This window comes from Parasteatoda tepidariorum, chromosome 11, assembly GCF_982258835.1.
Source record: "Parasteatoda tepidariorum strain Cologne lab strain chromosome 11, Ptep-v5.0, whole genome shotgun sequence".
NCBI classification, from domain to species: Eukaryota; Metazoa; Arthropoda; class Arachnida; order Araneae; family Theridiidae; genus Parasteatoda; species Parasteatoda tepidariorum.
In genome coordinates, this window is record NC_141765.1 from 77,930,616 (window position 1) to 77,943,845 (window position 13,230).

The 13,230-nt window shown below is 30.7% G+C and overlaps 1 protein-coding gene across 3 annotated transcripts in view; it reads right to left on the reverse strand.

Moving 5' to 3' along the window:
* The window catches only part of l(3)73Ah (polycomb group ring finger 3-like lethal (3) 73Ah), a 102,372-nt gene that overhangs the window by 62,124 nt on the left and 27,018 nt on the right, over positions 1 to 13,230 (reverse strand). For all 3 annotated transcript variants that reach the window (XM_087154921.1, XM_087154920.1, XM_016068245.4), the window contains 2 exons: positions 13,094 to 13,199; positions 9,984 to 10,080 (listed from right to left, as the gene is read on the reverse strand). In XM_087154921.1, coding sequence (XP_087011047.1) covers positions 9,984 to 10,080; positions 13,094 to 13,199 — 203 coding nt within the window. The remainder of the gene's footprint in view (positions 1 to 9,983; positions 10,081 to 13,093; positions 13,200 to 13,230) is intronic.

Genomic DNA, 13,230 nt, shown 5'->3' on the forward strand with positions numbered 1-13,230 from the left:
TTTCCTCTTAATGGGAGGCATTTAAAATGGATAACTTAAATACAAGTTATGTTAAAACAAAACGAAAATAGTATAAACGAAACAAATATATTAAGAAAAGAAAAAAATTAATAAAACAAAACCGCATCAGAACTGAAGATAAAACAATAAAAAAACTTAATAATAATAAGCTGAGGAAGATGATCGAAATCAGACAGAAATATGAGCAATGAAAAAAAAAAACAATAAAAAGCTCTCTCCCAAGCATTTAAAACAAGTTTCTATTTTTAGCAATTCCTCCCCTATTTTCGCTTCTCAAATCAGGTTTCTTTTTTCAACTGCCTCCGCCTAGGACGGTCTTTCTTTTATCCTTGTCTAAAATTCTCACACACTTTGTTTTTTTTCCTCTGCACTGACCCTCTGTGGAAAGATTGAAATTCTTTTTGAACATTCTAATTGTAAGATTACTGAAGGTCATTCCAAGCTCATCCGCATGCTTTATTTACCAAACATTCACATGTTTTTAACAACCAGCTGAGGAAAAAAGGGGAGTGGAGAGAGGCATCCATGACAAGTGGAAGAGTCATATTTCCTGGAAAGAATGAAGAGTCATATTTCCTGTGGGGGAGCGATTGCTTTACAGTTATGTTATCACTGGTCCCGTCCTGATTTTTTTCATTCATTCTTTTCTGATTTATGCTTCTCCATTCCACGCCCATTTCATACACTCAACAGCTGTCCATATGGCAGAAGGGAAAGAGAGACTTTGTTCTCTTGTGGATAGTGGTCTCCAGAAAATGATTCCAAGAAAGGATTAGGGAGGGGAAAATTCCAGGTGCGCTAACCATTCCTTGGAGTGACATTAAGCATTAAAAAATAAATAAAAAGTACAGTAACAGGTGGAAAAAATGAAGATAAAAATTCCAGTGCGGTTTCTAAAAAGCAAAATTTTTTGAAGAAAAAAAAGTAATACTATATAAGCCGCCCCATTAGATACGCCTTCCTACTAAATTTTCAAGTTTTAAATCAATAACGCCGCGGCCTATCTCCGCGAAATTACGGTAAATTAAAATGCATTCATAATATTTGTGTGAAGCTCCTATTTAGTGAGCTCATTTTATAAGATTATCTATAACCTCAAGTTGCAGTCAGAGTGTTCTCAAAACGATGCTATCAATGATTTAATTTTAGAGTTGAAAGTTAAATTAGAAAAAAAGAATTATTTAAAAAAAAACTAAGCATCACAAACAAACCTCTTCTATTTTTTTGAAGCTAATTAATTTTTTTGTTGCATAATTAAATGCAAATTTAAACAAAAAACATTATTGCTTATTTATTTAAAATAATTCTATTCCTCATAACTGGTAAATTTGTTTTTACACATAATTACAGTAGGGATAATTTTTATTGACCCTAAATTTTATTCATCGATCCGGTTTTCAAAAAACCAATTCAAGTGGCAATTATACACGTTCAATAACATTTTGAAGGCAATGGAGGTAACCCTTAAGAACAACCAACCTCCATTAACGATCATTTTACTGTGGAACAGAGTAGCTCCCCAGAGGTTTCATTATAATATATATATATATATATATATATATATATATATATATATATATATAATAGATTTCTTTCAATTGAATATGAATTAGGAAATAAGTAGATGAGATAAATAAACAGCGACAACATAGCAAATTACCTATGTTTAAATTTTTTTTAATGTAACAGTATAAAAATCATTTTAAATTTATTCCAGGCCTGCCAACATCAAGAGCTCAAAGAGTCAGAGACTTCTTGTGATCATGGCATAGCAGAGTACTTTGCTAACAAAATAATAATTTAATTTATATTTATAAAACAGATTAAATGACTGACTTAACATTTTCAAAAAGGTTATATGCATATTTTTCTGAAGCACATTTTGATTTGCCTTCCTACTCTTACTCCCTAAAGTTCGTTTTGATCGAGAAGAACTGAATAAGTCTGGATTTTTGTTATGTGGCAGAATATTCTCTCACAGGAATGATTAATACTTTAATTTGGCCAATACACTGCAGTCATTGACCTAACACTATTTAACATTGATCCTCTCAAAAGAAGAAAACTTCTGTTCTGGAATGTCTTCGCACTATGAAGCACAAAACTGAGTTTCTGGAATATTAAGAAATGAGCTTTGTCAGCTTTTGTTAAAACATTTACAAACACAGAAAAACTATCACAGAGTGAGTAGCCAAATCCTTCAACCAAAAATTAGCACCTTTCAAGTAATTTTGAAGCACTAAAAAAATATTTTTAAGCAATTTGTACATTAATAAAATGCAAAATAATTTTCAAAGACTTTACATGATCATGATAAAATAATTAGTTCTTTGTCAGAAACTAATTATTTTATCATGATCATGTAAAGTCTTTGAAAGTTATCATATCATATTATTATATTTAAGCACTTTGTACATTAATAAAATGCAAAATAATTTTCAAAGACTTTACATAATCATGATAAAATAATTAGTTTCTGACAAAGAACTCTTTTCTTGATTATACTAGCCACCATAAAATGATCAAGAGATTTTTCAGTTTGATATCGCAGCCTGAATTTAAATGAGCAAAATGCAGCTGAGTTGCACATGAGAGTGCTATAATCTCACTGAACCCAGCTCAGTAGACGCACATGCCGACTCTCAAGTATTTCATCAAACATGAAAAATTATTAGCGCTTTCATACGCTATGGATCAATGGTACACCGAAATCTATTGTTGTTGAATGAATTGTGAAACTGTTAGATACAACAAAGTAAAAAGCTCGCTTTTGCATAATATGTGGCAAAAATTGACATTGTAAAAAAAAAAAAAAAAAATGGACAAGGAAAAAAAAAAACTCATTTTCAAAAAGGAAAAATTAAGAACTTCTTAAAAATACCCAATGAAAACTGCACCTTTAAAGGCTTTTAAAAAATGAAAATTGAAAATAAACACCTTTAAGTACTTTTTAAAAACGCTATGCACCATGTATCAATTAAAAAACTTGGCACACGAAAAAAAAAAGAGTTTTATCTTCCAGAATCATCTGTATATCTTCCAGAATTATCTGTATAGGCTAGCATACTTTTTTAATTGGTTTATCAGGCAATTTAAAATATTAAAAATGAAGCTTTTAAAAAGTGATTAACTCAATACACTTAAACTACTAAATTGCTGATAGGTTTTGAGGGCTGTAGGCAAACTGTGCACAGGATCTGTATGTCGCGGAATGCCTCTAGATGGCGTTCTCATAATGTAAACAAAAAATTTGTTTGTTCGAAGAATCCATTGAAGGCAGTTGTAAACCTAATGAACTGAAATAAATTTTTTCTTATTGTTTAATCGATCGCTCATCTTTGAAATTTCACAGTGGTGCCGCAACCCGGGATACCGATTGAAAAGGTGAGCGAAAAATGTTGATTTACTTGTTAGTAAAAATATTGAATTTGAAATTGATATAAAATGGAAAAATATACTGCTGCTAGAAGTATGAATAGAACTGCTGTCACTAAGCTCATAAATAAAATTGAAACTATGTTAGTTAATACAGACTCAAAGGTTGAGGACATTATTGATTGTTTTAACTTATTATCTGAAAAAGAAAAAGACTTAAATGAACTGAATAAGAAAATTTTTGATTTAAAGAAAACCGAAGATTTAGAAAAGGAATTAACAACCGTCGAAAATTATAAAGAGAACATATTATTGTGTAAGAATAAATTAAATAGAGCCAAAACAAAACTAACCTCTACGCAATTGCTATCAAATAACGCCTCATCCATAAACAATAATAACGAAACGAAATCCAATAACATCAAATTGCCACACTTAAAATTGAAGAATTTGATGGTGATATAATTAAATGGCCTGAATTTTGGGTGAGATTTAGGATTTCCATTCATGAAAATAATGCATTGTCTAAAGTAGAAAAACTTTGCTATTTAAAATCGCATTTGACCAAAGATAGCGAAAAAGCGATCGCTGGTTTATTGACTACAGATGAAAATTATGACTCAGCAATTAAAATATTAGAAGAAAAGTTTGAGCGTAACGATTTGATTATAGACATACGATGTTGCATGATGATGCAGTCTACGATGTTGCATATGGCATCATGTCGTAATTCGAGAGATGTGAATTCGCTGAGGAATATTTATGATGTTTGCGATTTACAAATTAATTCTTTAAAAAGCCTTGGTATTGAACCTGATTGTTATGGAACACTTTTGTTTCTGATTTTGATCAAGGCACTTCCGAATGATGATCAAGGCACTTCCGAATGATATTATTTTATTATTTATTCGAATTCACAGTTCGGATAAGAGTAAAATCAGCGATTTATTAAAATTTTTGAAAACAGTAGTTTAATCACGTGAGCGTGCATATCTTTTGGCAGAAACGCAATGTGAAAATAATGAAATAAAATTTTTTGTTAAACCGCAAGAACATAGGTGGAATAAATTTAATCGTTCCTTTGATTATAAAGATAAAAGATAAAGTACTGGGATTTTGAATGCTACAAATGAGAAATTTTGTATTTTTTGTGATAAATTAGGAAATCATGTATCTGATAATTGCAAGTGCTATGATTTAAATCAAAGGAAAAATTTGTTAAAACAAAAAAGTAGATTTTTTTCTTGTTATCAAAAATATCATTTACAGTGAAATTGTCATGCAAATGGAGAATGTTCTAATTGCCATAGTAAAGAACATAGAATGGGTTTATGTGATATAATTGATTCTACAGAAAACAATAATTCCCAAATGAGTGTTATTGATACAAATACAGTTGTTACCACGGTTTTTCCTGTTCTTAAAAAAGAAACAAACGATAAAACTATTCTTATGTCAACATTTAAAGCTGTTGTTGTTACCCCTGATGAAAAACTTACAGTTCGGTGTTTATTAGATTCAGGCAGTGAAAGAACATTTATCCATAGACAAGTTTGCGACAAATTAAATTTACCCATAGTTGGAAAAGATACTATTAATTTAAATACATTTGGCAGCACTGATTCAATTAACGATGTTAGATCTAAATTTCGATTTAAATTGTGTAATGCTGATGATACAAAAAAAATTGTTATGATAGATGCTTTAGAATCACCCGAAATCTGTGGTGCATTCATTGAAGCTCCTAGTAAAGAGTTCATTAAGCAAATTGATTCCTTAAACATTAAACTTTCAGACTGTGATGATCATCCACAAAAAATAGATATTTTAATTGGATCAGACTACTTTTGAAAAATAGTGACTAGAAAAACGAAACGCTTTAGTTCTTCTTTGATGTTAATTGAAACTCAAATGGGATGGGCTGTTCAGGGCCTGGTTTCCCAAACCCCCATAATAAATGAATCTACATCAGTTAATGTTTTCAATACCATTAATTCTAAGGACATAGAAAATGATAATTTAACATCAAATTATATAAAATCCTTTTGGGAACTGGAATCGATCAGCAATAGAGATGAAATTTCCAATAAAAATATTCCGAATAATGAAGCCTATCAAAATTTAAAGTCAAATTTAAACTTTAAAGATAACAGGTATGAAGTTAAACTTCCTTGGAAACACGATAGTGTTAATTTGAATGACAATTATTTTAATGCCAAAAAAAGATTATGTTCCTTGATTGGTAGATGCATTAAAGATCCCCATTTGTACACAGATTATAATGAAATTATAGAAGAATATTTAAGATTAAGAATTTTGAAATTGTCGCCGATAAAACTGAGAAACCTGTCTTCTACTTGCCCCATCATCCTGTGATTCAAAAGGATAAAGACAACTAAGAATTGTTTTTGACGCTTCGTCACATCCTCCAAAATCCCCATCATTAAATGATTTGTTGCATTCTGGACCAAACTTAAACCCTGACTTATTAAATCTTCTTCTTAAGTTTAGACTCAACTACAGAGCATTCAACGCTGACATCGAAAAGGCATTTTAGATGATTTCACTTAATGAGAATGATCGAGGTGTTGTGCAATTTTTATGGGTAGACAAGTTACCAGAAAATTTATCTGAAATTCAACCAAGAATTCTTCGCATGAAGCGTGTCTTGTTTGGTGTTACATCCAGTCCTTTCCTTTTAGCGGGTGTGATAAAGTTGCACGTAGAAAAATATATCCATAATACCCTGAAACATGTAGCATATTGAATGATGCCATGTACGTAGACGATCTATTATCAGGGTCTTTGATTGAAGAGGAAGCATTTAAGATATCCAAAGAAGTCAAACTAATTATGGATGAAGCAGGCATGAAACTCAGGAAATGGAAGAGCAACTCTCCAAAACTAGAAAAATTGTGGGAAAATTTTGAAATTGAATTTAATCCAAGGGAAATTCAGAATCGTGATGAAACAACTACAATAAAGGTTCTGGGATTAATTTGGCATCGATACCAGGACATCTTTAAATTTGATGTAACTAATCTCATCCAATTTATAAAGAACTCTGATAAAACAAAAAGAACACTTATTAGATCTGCTGGAAGAGTTTTTGATCCTATTAGATTTTTATCACCTTTCACAATGAGATTGAAAACACTTTTCCAAGAAGTCGGCCAGGTGGCCGAGCGGTTAGCGTGCCTGACTGCTAAGCCATAGGCTGCGGGTTCGAATCCCGCTCTGGGCATGGATGTTTCTCTCTTTCTCTTTGTGCTGTCATCTGTTATGTGTGTGTACAATATGTGAATGTGGCCCACCCTATAAACGGGTTTGTGGCAGTGTGGCGTGGGCAATGTTGCTCGCCTCCGTGACTTTGGTTCACAGGTGCCCACTGGGTAACGTGAAATGAGCAACAATTCTGGCATAGTATAGGCAAAAGATTCAAATTCAGTGCCTGCCATTGAAAAAAAAACTTTTCCAAGAACTTTTGGAAAACGGAATACACTGAGATGAGGAACTACCAGTCGATATAGCTCGCCAATGGCACATTTGGTGGGAAGAATTACCTTTAGTCAACAGTCTCGAAATCCCAAGATATTATTTTGATTTAATCTTGATTGAAGACATGAAATCCATCCAAATTCATTGTTTCACTGACAGTAGTGAAATTGCCTATGGAGCCGTAATCTATTTACGGTTTACAGACACTAATAATGACATCAGTGTAAAGTTTATCTAAAGGTAGATTAGCACCTCTGAAGAAATTGACAATTCCCAGATTCGAATTAACTGCTGCTTTGATAGGTGCTAGATTGATATCTCATATCAAACCCGTTTTTCAAACTCTGCGTGTCAATATCAGCTATCATTGCTGGACTGATTCAAGCATTGCACTCTCTTGGATTAAGGATTCGTCTTCAAGGGAGAAGCCTTATGTGGCCAACAGTGCGAGAAATTCAATCTTTGACTGACCCAGGAATTTGGCATCATTGTCCTGGTCAAACAAATCCAGCCAACATCATTACCAGAAGAAAAAAGTTATCAGAACTGATCACCAGTGATTTGTGGTGGTCTGGCCCTGAGTGGTTGCTAAAAGAAGAAAATTGGCCTCAAGCTCCACATATCGTTTCAGATAGTGATAACAGTACTCTGGATTTAGAAACCCGTAAACCTTACGTTTCTCTCTTAACTTCTGTTGAGGAAAATCTGATAAACAATGAGATGAGGAAACATCTCAATGTGTTTCAAACTGCTACAGGTGATGAAAATTTGCAGAACTCTAACCAATTAATTGATTTTAATAAATTTAACGAGTTAAGCAAAGTCCATTGTATAACAGCATGGGTGCACAGATTTGTCCATAATTCCAATCCTTCGTCTAAAAAAAGTTATGGACCTTTGACAGCTTCTGAATTAAAGACTGCTGAAAGATATTGGGTAAAAAATACTCAAATGAACTATTTTCATAAAGAAATTTCAGATTTGTCTCATCAAAGAGCTATAGACAAAACATCGAACATTTACTCATTGTATCCAGAACTCGATGAAGATGGTCTCTTGCGATTAAAAGGCAGGATACAATTTGCAGACTGCAGAACTGGTGATTCTCAATGCCCATGAACAGGTCTTGCACCCGGGAGTAGATTCAACACTAACTCAAGTGCGGGAAAAATTTTGGATTATAAAAGGGAGACAAAGAATCAAATCCCTACTTGGTAGATGTATCATTTGCAAGAGACATATTGCTCGTCCTGGAGAAAAAGATGTGGCCCCACTTCCTCCAGATCGCATTCTGGAATCACCACCGTTTGCTATAACAGGTTGTGACTATGCAGGTCCCTTTTTCTCCAACGAAAACAAGAATAAACATTATTTGCTCTTGTTCACTTGCGCCGTCACACGCGCTGTACATTTAGAACTAGTACATTTCCTAAACACTCAATCATTCTTACTAGCCTTTTGGCGATTTATATCTCGCCGAGGATTATGTTCAACAATATATTCTGACAATGGAAAATCATTCAAACGAGCAGATATTGAACTTCAAAAATTGTGGAAATGTATTTCTGATCCTTCTGTTAAAAACTTATTTTCTGCTTACAACATTCACTGGAAATTTATTGTTGAGCATGGAGCATAGTGGGGAGGATTCTGGGAGAGGATAAAAACTATCAAAATTACGCTCAGAAAAATTATTGGTCGATCATCGCTCCTTCTCGTCGAACTCGAAACAGTGTTTGTCGAGATTGAAGCCATGATAAATTACAGACCCATCACTTATTTATATAGTGACCCCTCAAAACCATCTCCACTCACTCCAGCTCATTTTTTAATAGGTAAACTCTTGCTATCCCTCCCTCCTACCAGAATTTCTAAGGTTGAGCTTTTGGGATCGAGAGAATCAATTGTGAAAAAATTTAAACATCAACAGAATCTGTTGAATCATTTTTGGAAATGCTGGCGAAAAGGCTACTTGTTAAATTTAAGATCAACTAACACGAGCCAAAAGGTCTTGAATGTAAAAGTGTTTAAACCCAATGACATAGTGTTAATTCACGAGGAACTTTATTCCAGAAATATGTGGTCATTGGGCAGAATAACCGAAATTTTTCATGGAAGGGATGGCAAGGTCCGTTCTTGCTCAATAAAAACTCGAACTGGAATTATTAGAAGGCCTATTCAGCTTTTATATAATATGGAAATTAATAACTAAAAAAAAAAAAAAATTGTGAAACTTTAACATATTCGTAATGCTCTCTAATGTTATATTTTTTTTATTAATGATTTTTTTATATTTAGTAGATTTCATTCCAGAGAAGCTGAAATGTCAAGTCTGGTAAACTGTTTACCATTTCGTAAACTTAAATTACTTAAATTTGGTGGGGAGCGTCGCGGAATGCCTCTAGATGGCGTTCTCATAATGTAAACAAAAAATTTGTTTGAATAATTCATTGAAGGCAGTTGTAAGCCTAATGAACTGAAATAAATTTTTTTGTTATTGTTTAATCGATTGCTCATCTTTGAAATTTCACACTGTATACAAACTGTGCACACTTATTAGAAAGAAGCATGAGAAAATATTTTGGAGACCTGAGGTTGGACACAAAAGTCTGAGATGGCCGGTCTGTGATTCTCTTAAATTAAAAAGTTAAAAATTTGATATTTCAAGAATTAGTAGATAAAGATTAAAAAAAAAAAAGCATTATAAATTCAAAACTGATAGACAGGTTTGATAGTTTGATTTGGTATTGAAATGTTTTAATTATGATTAAGACATGAGTTTTTGCATTCGATTTTAACAAGAAGTAAAAGAGTAAAAAGAGAATACTGATATAAAAGTGAATAAAACTGATAAAAAGTACCTTCATAAGTTAAATTATTTAAACAATATTAAAATAAACTGGATTCTGCAACTTTTCACAGCAGACAAAATATTGACATGCCCTTTAACATATAGTAAGCCAAGCATGGTTTGAAGAAGCATCAACATTGATTACTCAAAAAAATCAATTTACAAGAAATGAAATAATCAAACCAATACTAAAATACAAAAATTCAAGATAGAAAAAAACAGTACAATATTAAGATACCTTATATATTGCAAAGGATGACTTTGATGAATAACAATTTCACAAGTAGGACAGGTATTGTTATCTTCAAGGTGTTTAACTAAACAACTTTTGCAAACTAAAAAATGAAAATTAAGTTAGTCAAACATTCTGGGAGATTGATAATTAATCACTTTGGTCACACTTTCACAAGGAAATATATTTTCTATGTACTTAATTTTTTAGAAGAAATAAAAGAGCAATAAACAAGTATTTGATAATTTCGCATTTTCTCAATTTAATAATTCGCAGTCGAAAGTCATAAAATTTTGAAGATTAAATGAACAAATTTGAAAAAAAAATTTTTTTTTTTTGGAATAACAAACTGGCTCATGTAAACATGAATAAATATTTCTTAATTATTCCCTGATGTAAACCAATTTCTTATTCAAAACCATTTTGAACGTAAGTGTAAACTAAGTTTGCCAGCAAAGTTTGTCTCCTTAAAAATTAGTGAAGTAGTTACTACAATTTCAAAGTAGTTTGTAGTCACTACATTAAAAAAAATAGTAGTAGTAGTTGCAGTTAACTACTACATGTGTAGCAAAGTAGTTATAGTTGTAGCAAACTGCAAAAATAATACAGTTTTGTTAAATAAATAATTACTTTGTTCAATTATGTAAAAAGAAAATATTTAATTTAAAATTAAAATTAGTGTTACCTATGGGCATATTTTTTAGATTTGAAAAAAATATATTTATGAATGCATAATAAATAAAAGTAATAATAAGATTATTATTTTTGATCATACTAAGTTGAGAGATGTGTAAAAAATAAGTCAGCAAATAAAACCTTAATAAATTCATACTACAAACATAAATTAGTGAATGGCCCCCAATTAATTTTTTATTAAATTCTTTATTTGGTCAATACTTTTTCAAATTAAAAAATAGTTTTCAGATTAAAAAATAGTTTCAATAACTTTGAAATTTAAAAGAAAACGAATTTAAATCAAGCAATTAAAAGATGAATTAAATATTTTTGAAATGGAAAACTTTGAATCATAGGGTCAAGTGGCATAAAGTGGGTATAAAATTATGCTTTATTTAGAGAAGGCTCTAAAACCAAACTATTAAATTTTTTCTACTCAAAATTTTGATGCATTTTATATACATTGGATTTATATAGATTAAATCTGAATCTATTTTGTTTGACTGTTTTCTTACAGTTATGCATTCAAAAGAACATGCTTTGATATACCCATTTTCTCCCAGAGTGTGGAAAAATGGTATGATTCTAAAATTAGTATTATTTCACTATAAAACACATATAAATATCGTTTCAGAAATAAAAAGGTTCTTAAATAAATGTACCCCGATTATAGTTTTAAAAAAAATTTTAAAAAAATATTCTACTATTAAATTGAAGAGTTACTGCTCAATGGCTATTAAAAATTAGGTTTCACTTCGAATGTTATATTTTGCGGAACTCTACACAATTTTACTAAAAAGAAAGAAAACTGTAATAGCTTTTGTTTTATTTGAAATATAAATCAGAGTGTAAAAATTAATATCTATAGTGGTAATTTAAAGTGGTTTTACTACTTAAAGCAGGCGTATATTTTTATTCAATTAGTCATTTTAAGGAAATTGTTTTCCATGAAAAAACTGCTATCTAAAAGGCAGAAACTGGTATGATAACTCATATACTCATGTTTAAATATGCTCATATAAAAGGCATATGTTACGCTATTATGCTGTTTTGGTAATTTTTTTAATTGTTATCTTGCTATTTCCCCTCTTTCATTCTTCTCTTTAAAAATTAAAATTTAGAAGAAATTTTGTTTTCAGTGTTAAAATTACTATGTAGGGCTATAATCAAAGAAGTAAATTATTTTTTAGCTATTTCATTATAAAATATAGAGCATACAATATTTACTAAAGCTAACAGTAACATGGAAGTAAAAAATATACCTCTATCATACAACACTTAGCTAAGCCTAATCATATACCCACTTTACCCCACCTAAGAAAATAATAAATAGAATTTTAAAATTTATTTTTAAATTTCGATGTAAACAAGTTCCTTAGATAACCTTCTACCAATTTGTACTAAAATTAATAGTTTTTAATCATATTAAATGTTCATCTACAGGTTAAAATAACACACTGTATAAGTTGATCATAAATAGATAGTTTTTGAAAACATACATTTCTCATCATTTTCTAAAACTGCAATAAAAATGCTTGCCATAATTCCAGTAAATGTCTCTGAAAATATTAAACAAATTATCTCAATTTAAAAGAAAATAGATTATTTTTAACATTATACCCAATTTACCCCATCTGACCTTTTATGATTTCTTACAATTACAGGGTAAATATTAAATAAACGAAGGGCCTTGCCTATCATAATATAAATCAAGATTACTGAAAATTTCAATAACAAATCAACTAAAATAAAACTGCAATAAAAAACCTAAAAAACTTTTTACAATTAGTAAGCAGTCCCTTAATAAAATGGCATTTAATTTTTCTCATTATTAAACAAAATGAATGAAAGAGAGACAAAAATTTATCTGTGAACTTCTGTGGAAAGTTGACTGCTCTGAATCAGCATGAAAATGTCTAATTAATGAGCAGATCTACAAGTCAAATTCAAGATTTGTGATACTTATCTAAATGTAGATCATTGCATGAACAACATTTAGATAAGAATAGATCTTTTGGTAGCAAAAGTAATAGCACTTCAGCAGTCAATTATCAAGAAAAAGAGAGCTATTATCTTTGCTATTAAGGGAAATATTTGTTAATGCTTATTTAGTAGATCCTTGTGATCAACAAAAAATTCAAGAAATTTTCGATTCAATTTCAGAGAACTGGAATTCAATTTCAGAGAAGCTTAAAATTTGGAGTCTCATGCATAATTTAGTGAGATGCACATGGGAGTACGGTGTAGAAGCCGCAGATATGGGACCTTGTACTGTATTTGGAAAAAGCAAATTCTTTTAATTATTTGTATTAATTATCTCTTAAAGATTTATTAATTAGAACACTTAATTAAAGTAACTCATCAAGATTTAAACCCTTGATACCTGTAAAAAAAGGAATCAAATATTTAGTCACATAAATTGTGATATTTCATATACTTACAAGTATGTAAACACTCGATCACAGTTGTTGCATCAATCAAGTATCCCTTGCATATCTTACAAGTAATGTGTGGATTAAGAGTTTTTAGGCGTATCCGCCTTTCCATCTGAAAGAAAGTTTAAACATAAAAACCATAA